The 7,662-nt window shown below is 47.7% G+C and overlaps 1 protein-coding gene across 2 annotated transcripts in view; it reads right to left on the bottom strand.

Annotated features, from left to right (window-relative positions):
* The window catches only part of mapkbp1 (mitogen-activated protein kinase binding protein 1), a 264,467-nt gene extending 257,873 nt beyond the window's left edge, over positions 1 to 6,594 (bottom strand). For both annotated transcript variants that reach the window (XM_078563074.1, XM_078563073.1), the window contains exon 1: positions 6,462 to 6,594. In XM_078563074.1, coding sequence (XP_078419200.1) covers positions 6,462 to 6,578 — 117 coding nt within the window. In that variant the 5' untranslated portion in view covers positions 6,579 to 6,594. The remainder of the gene's footprint in view (positions 1 to 6,461) is intronic.
* Positions 6,595 to 7,662: the final 1,068 nt, after the last annotated feature.

Genomic DNA, 7,662 nt, shown 5'->3' on the forward strand with positions numbered 1-7,662 from the left:
AGGGAGAGTGAGTGTGAATCATGACAATCCAGATAGAGCGAGAGTGAGTGTGAATCATGACAATCCGGATAGAGGGAGAGTAAGTGTGAATAATTACAATCCGGATAGAGGGAGAGTGAGTGTGAATCATGACAATCCGGATAGAGGGAGAGTGACTGTGAATACTGACAACCTGGATAGAGGGAGAGTGAGTGTGAATAATGACATTCCGGAGTGAGTGAAAGTGAGTGTGAATACTGACAATCCGGATAGTGAGAGAGCGTGTGTGAATAATGACAAATGGATGCAGGGAGAGTGAGCGTGAATAATGACAACCCGGATAGAGGGAGAGTGAGTGTGAATACTGACAACCCGGATAGAGGGAGAGTGAGTGTGAATAATTACAATCCGTATAGTCGGAGAGTGAGTGTGAATACTGACAAATGGATAGAGGGAGCGTGAGTGTGAATAATGACAATCCGGATAGAGGGAGAGTGAGTGTGAATCATGACAGTCCGGATAGAGGGAGAGTGAGTGTGAATCACGACAAACCGGATACAGGGAGAGTGAGTGTGAATAATGACAATCCGGATAGAGGGAGATTGAGTGTGAATACTGACAAACCGGATAGAGGGAGAGTGAGTGTGAATAATGACAATCCGGATAGAGGGAGAGTGAGTGTGAATACTGACAATCCGGATTGAGCGAGAGCGAGTGTGAATACTGGCAACCTGGATAGAGAGAGAGTGAGTGTGAATAATGACAATCCGGATAGAAAGAAAGTGACTGTGAATACTGACAACCTGGATAGAGGGAGAGTGAGTGTGAATAATGACAAATGGATAGAGGGAGAGTGAGTGTGAATAATGACAACGCAGAAAGAGGGAGAGTGAGTGTGAATATTGAGAATCCGTATAGAGGGAGAGTGAGTGTGAATAATGACAAATGGATAGAGGGAGAGTGAGCGTGAATAATGACAACCCAGAAAGAGGGAGAGTGAGTGTGAATATTGAGAATCCATATAGATGGAGAGTGAGTGTGAATAATGACAACCCAGAAAGACGGAGAGTGAGTGTGAATATTGAGAATCCGTATAGAGGGAGAGTGAGTGTGAATAATGACATTCCGGAGTGAGAGAGAGTGAGTGTGAATAATGACAAATGGATGGAGGGAGAGTGAGTGTGAATAATGACAATCTGGATAGAGGGAGAGGGAGTGTGAATACTGACAACTTGGATAGAGGAAGAGTGAGTGTGAATAATGACAACCCGGATAGAGGGAGAGTGAGTGTGAATAATGACAATCCGGATAGAGGGAGAGTGGGTGTGAATACTAACAAATGGAGAGAGGGAGAGTGATTGTGAATAATGACAATCCGGATAGAGGGAGAGTGAGTGTGAATCATGACAAATGGATAGAGGCAGAGTGAGTGTGAATACTGACAAATGGATAGAGGGAGAGTGAGTGGGAATCATGACAGTCCGGATGGAGGGAGAGTGAGTGTGAATACTGACAATCCGGATAGAGGGAGAGTGAGTGTGAATAATTACAATCCCGATAGAGGGAGAGTGAGTGTGAATCATGACAATCCGGATAGAGGGAGAGTGAGTGTGAATCATGACAATCCGGGTTGAGGGAGATTGAATGTGAATCATGACAATCCCGATGGAGGGAGAGTGAGTGTGAATAATGACAAATGGATAGAGGCAGAGTGAGTGTGAATACTGACAAATGGATAGAGGGAGACTGAGTGTGAATTCTCACAATCCGGATAGAGGGAGAGTGAGTGTGAATAATGACAATCCAGATAGAGGGAGACTGAGTGTGAATTCTCACAATCCGGATAGAGGGAGAGTGAGTGTGAATAATGACAATCCAGATAGAGCGAGAGTGAGTGTGAATAATGACATTCCGGAGTGAGAGAGAGAGTGAGTGTGAATACTGACAACCCGGATAGAGAGAAAGTGAGTGTGAATAATGACAAATGGATGGAGGGAGAGTGAGTGTGAATGATGACAATCTGGATAGAGGAAGAGTGAGTGTGAATAATGACAAATGGATAGAGGCAGAGTGAGTTTGAATCAGACAATCCGGATATAGGGAGAGTGAGTGTGAATCATGACAATCCGGATAGAGGGAGAATGAGTGTGAATAATTACAATCCGTATAGTGGGAGAGTGAGTGTGAATATTGACAAATGGATATAGGGAGCGTGAGTGTGAAGACTGACAATCTAGATAGAGGGAGAGTGAGTGGGAATCATGACAGTCCGGTTAGAGGGAGAGCGAGTGTGAATCATGACAATCCGGATAGAGGGAAAGCGCGTGTGAATAATGACAACCCGGAAAGAGGGAGAGTGAGTGTGAATACTGACAAACCGGATAGAGGGAGAGTGAGTGTGAATACTGACAATCTGGATAGAGAGAGAGTGAGTGTGAATAATGACAATCCGGATAGAAAGAGAGTGACTGTGAATACTGACAACCTGGATAGAGGGAGAGTGAGTGTGAATAATGACAAATGGATAGAGGGAGAGTGAGTGTGAATAATGACAAATGGATAGAGGGAGAGTGAGTGTGAATAATGACAACCCAGAAACAGGGAGAGTGAATGTGAATATTGAGAATCCGTATAGAGGGAGAGTGAGTGTGAATAATGACAACCCAGAAAGAGGGAGAGTGAGTGTGAATATTGAGAATCCGTATAGAGGGAGAGTGAGTGTGAATAATGACAAATGGATAGAGGGAGAGTGAGTGTGAATCATGACAACCCAGAAAGAGGGAGAGTGAGTGTGAATATTGAGAATCCGTATAGAGGGAGAGTGAGTGTGAATAATGAAAACCCAGAAAGAGGGAGAGTGAGTGTGAATATTGAGAATCCGTATAGAGGGAGAGTGAGTGTGAATAATGACAACCCAGAAAGCGGGAGAGTGAGTGTGAATATTGAGAATCCGTATAGAGGGAGAGTGAGTGTGAATAATGACATTCCGGAGTGAGAGAGAGTGAGTGTGAATAATGACAAATGGATGGAGGGAGAGTGAGTGTGAATAATGACAATCTGGATAGAGGGAGAGGGAGTGTGAATACTGACAACCTGGATAGAGGAAGAGTGAGTGTGAATAATGACAACCCGGATAGAGGGAGAGTGAGTGTGAATAATGACAATCCGGATAGAGGGAGAGTGGGTGTGAATACTAACAAATGGAGAGAGGGAGAGTGATTGTGAATAATGACAATCCGGATAGAGGGAGAGTGAGTGTGAATAATGACAAATGGATAGAGGCAGAGTGAGTGTGAATACTGACAAATGGATAGAGGGAGCGTGAGTGTGAATAATGACAATCCGGATAGAGGGAGAGTGAGTTTGAATCATGACAATCCGGACAGAGGGGGAGTGAGTGGGAATCATGACAGTCCGTATGGAGGGAGAGTGAGTGTGAATAATGACAATTCGGATAGAGGGAGAGTGAGTGTGAATACTGACAATCCGGATAGAGGGATATTGAGTGTGAATTCTGACAATCCGGATAGAGGGAGAATGAGTGTGAATCATGACAATCCGGACAGCGGGAGAGTGAGCGTGAATAATGACAATCAGGACAGAGGGGGAGTGAGTGTGAACACTGACAATCCGGACAGAGGAAGAGTGAGCGTGAATAATGACAATCCGGACAGAGGGAGGGTGAGTGTGAATAATGACAATCCGGATAGAGGGAGAGTGAGTGTGAATAATGACAATCCGGACAGAGGGGGAGTGAGTGTGAATAATGACAACCCGGATAGGGGGGGAGTGAATGTGAACACTGACAATCCGGACAGAGGGAGAGTGAGTGTGAATAATGACAATCCAGACAGGGGGAGAGTGAGTGTGAATAATGACAACCCGGACAGAGGGAGCATGAGTGTGTGTAATGACAGATGAATAGAGAGAGAGTGAGTGTGAATACTGACAACTGGATAGAGGGAGAGTGAGTGTGAATCATGACAATCTGGAAAGAGGGAGAGTGAGTGTGAATAATGAGAATCCGGATAGAGGGAGATTGAGTGTGAATGATGACTTTCCGGATTGAGAGAGCGTGAGTGTGAATACTGACAACCCGGATAGAGAGAAAGTGAGTGTGAATAATGACAAATGGATGGAGCGAGAGTGCGTGTGAATACTGACAATCTGGATAGAGGGAGAGTGAGTGTGAATAATGACAATCCGGATAGAGGGAGAGTGAGTGTGAATACTGACAATCTGGATAGAGGGAGAGTGAGTGTGAATACTGACAATCTGGATGGAGGGAGAGTGAGTGTGAATCATGACAATCCAGATAGAGGGAGAGTGAGTGTGAATAATTACAATCCGGATAGAGGGAGAGTGATTGTGAAAACTGACAAGTGGATAGAGTGAGAGTGAGTGTGAATTCTGACAATCCGAATAGAGGGAGACTGGGTGTGAATCATGACAATCCGGATAAAGGCAGAGTGGGTGTGAATACTGACAATCCGGATAGAGGGAGAGTGAGTGTGAATCATGACAATCCAGATAGAGAGAGAGTGAGTGTGAATACTGACAAATGGATAGAGGGAGAGTGAGAGTGAATCATGACAATCCAGATTGAGGGAGAGTGAGTGTGAATAATGACAATCCGGATAGAGGGAGAATGAGTGTGAATAATGACAATCCGGATAGTGGGAGAGTGAGTGTGAATAATGACAATCCGGACAGAGGGAGAGTGAGTGTGAATAATGACAATCCGGACAGAGGGAGAGTGAGTGTGAATAATGACAATCCGGATAGAGGGAGAGTGAGTGTGAATAATGACAATGCGGACAGATGGAGAGTGGGTGTGAATAATGACAATCCGGACAGAGTGGGAGTGAGTGTGCACACTGACAATCCGGACAGAGGGAGAGTGAGTGTGAACACTGACAATCCGGTTAGAGGGGGAGTGAGTGTGAACACTGACAATCCGGACAGAGGGGGAGTGAGTGTGAACACTGACAATCCGGTTAGAGGGGGAGTGAGTGTGAACACTGACAATCCGGTTAGAGGGGGAGTGAGTGTGAACACTGACAATCCGGACAGAGGGGGAGTGAGTGTGAACACTGACAATCCGAATAGAGGGGGAGTGAGTGTGAACACTGACAATCCGGGCAGAGGGGGAGTGAGTGTGAATAATGACAATCTGGACAGAGGGGGAGTGAGTGTGAACACTGACAATCCGGATAGCGGGAGAGTGAGTGTGAACACTGACAATCTGGATAGAGGGGGAGTGAGTGTAAACACTGACAATCCGGATAGAGGGAGAGTGAGTGTGAACACTGACAATCTGGATAGAGGGGGAGTGAGTGTGAACACTGACAATCCGGACAGAGGGGGAGTGAGTGTGAACACTGACAATCTGGATAGAGGGGGAGTGAGTGTGAACACTGACAATCCGGATAGAGGGGGAGTGAGTGTGAACACTGACAATCCGTTTAGAGGGAGAGTGAGTGTGAATACTGACAATCCGGTTAGAGGGAGAGTGAGTGTGAATACTGACAATCCGGTTAGAGGGGGAGTGAGTGTGAACACTGACAATCCGGACAGAGGGGGAGTGAGTGTGAATACTGACAATCCGGTTAGAGGGAGTGAGTGTGAACACTGACAATCCGGACAGAGGGAGAGTGAGCGTGAGATTGAGGGGGAGTGAGTGTGAACACTGACAATCCGGACAGAGGGAGAGTGAGTGTGAGATTGAGGGGGAGTGAGTGTGAACACTGACAATCCGGACAGAGGGAGAGTGAGTGTGAGATTGAGGGGCAGTGAGTGTGAGATTGAGGGGGAGTGAGTGTGAGATTGAGGGGGAGTGAGTGTGAGATTGAGGGGGAGTGAGTGTGAGATTGAGGGGGAGTGAGTGTGAACACTCCAGATGAAGTGAGGATACAATACAACATTCCCTCAGAGCGCAGGCTGACAGCCTGGAGCCAGGAAGCAGAAGAAGCCATAACCGAAACACCGCAGGTATAAACAATGTGCACCCCTGACACACACTCAGCTCAGATACATGCAGGCTCAGCGAGCAGGGAATAAAAATACATTTCCTAATGGATTTCCATTGCAAATTCTCTCCGGCGATCACCATGTCTGCGCTGCGAGCAGTGCCCACCATCCCTCACTTTATAATATTCAAGGCTCACATCATGTTAACTGTCATCACTCTCTCATCTGTCCCTTCAAACCAGTTACTTAATCTTTCAAGGATTAATTAACCCCTTCTGATGTCTCAATTCCACCCCCCCCCCCCCCCCCCCAGTTCCTATCCCCCCCTGAGTGACACTCCCGGGTCTGCCAGTTTCCTGCAGTAGGTTAGCCTCACCTTGCCCCCTGCCCCCTGCATTGCCCTGGTTAATCGGTGCGTTGTATTGAACGGATATTGACATTGCACAGCTGCCAGTTGTGTGTTGCGCTGTGTGTGTGTCCAGCACAGGGGGTTTATCCGCGTTGACACTCACCTTGTCAGTGATATTCTTGCTGGCGCTGTGGTGTTTGCTCCTCCGCAGTTTCAGTGAAGGAGAGCGGAGCAGCTTTTTAATCCTGGTGGTGATGGTGGCAGTTCCGATATCGGCCATGGTTTCCCAGGCACATTCCCCCCACCCCCGGTCTCCCCAGACTTCAAGCTCAGCGCCTCCTGTCTGCCCCCCCCGCCCCTCCCGGAGCGGCTCCGGATCGCCCCCACTCCCGGTGCCTCCTCGGCCGCTGCCCCGCTCACTCGGAGCGGCTGAGGACAGGGCAGTCCACTGCTCTCCCTTTCCCTCTCCCTGGCATTTCAAGGCGCCTTCCCCCCCACCACCACCCTCCGCACCGGCTCCGGGACACACAGGCTGAGCCCGTCTGCAGGGGCCTTGACATCCACACTACCTAAACCCACCCCCCCCTCCCACCCCCCTCCCCTCCCCTCCCCAGCGATCGGACAGAGACCAGCCCCGGCCCCAACAGCTCCTGCAACCCGATCCCAAACCCTGATCCGGAGGAAATCTCACAGAGACATCGCCCCCTCCGTCAATAGTAAAACATTACACATTATACAGTCAGTGGAGACTGCCAAAGGTACACGGTACAGTGGAACAAGCACCATCCGCCAGTCTCATGGTATAACTCACAGGGATATATACTGCCAGTTCATAGATACAGGTCAGATATACACCCAGACACATACACCTTGTATATATACCCAGACTGACACACATCACATATACACCCAGACTGGTACACAGTATCACAGTATCTTTACAGTGCAGATGGAGGCCATTTGGCCCATCAGGTCTGCATCGCTCTCTGAAAGAGCACTCCACCTAGTCCCAACCCCCTGCCTTATCCCCGTAACCTTGCACATTCTCTCTTTTCAGGTAGACATCCAATTCCCTTTTGAATACTTCGATCGAACCTGCCTCCACCACCCTTTCAGGAAGTTTGTCCCAGACTCTGGGTGAAAAAGTTTTTCCTCACATCACATTTACTTCTTTTGCCAATTATTTTGAATCTGTGCCTCTGGTTCTTGATGTTCTCTTATGTGGGAACAGCTTCTCACTAGTTACCCTGTCCATACCCCTCAGGATTTTGAATACCTCTCACCAAGTCTCCTCTCAGACTTCTTTTCTCCAAGGAAAACAGTCCCAACCTCTCCAATCTATCATCATAACTACAGTTCTCTAT

This window comes from Cetorhinus maximus, chromosome 18 (assembly GCF_964194155.1).
Source record: "Cetorhinus maximus chromosome 18, sCetMax3.hap1.1, whole genome shotgun sequence".
Classification (NCBI taxonomy): domain Eukaryota; kingdom Metazoa; phylum Chordata; class Chondrichthyes; order Lamniformes; family Cetorhinidae; genus Cetorhinus; species Cetorhinus maximus.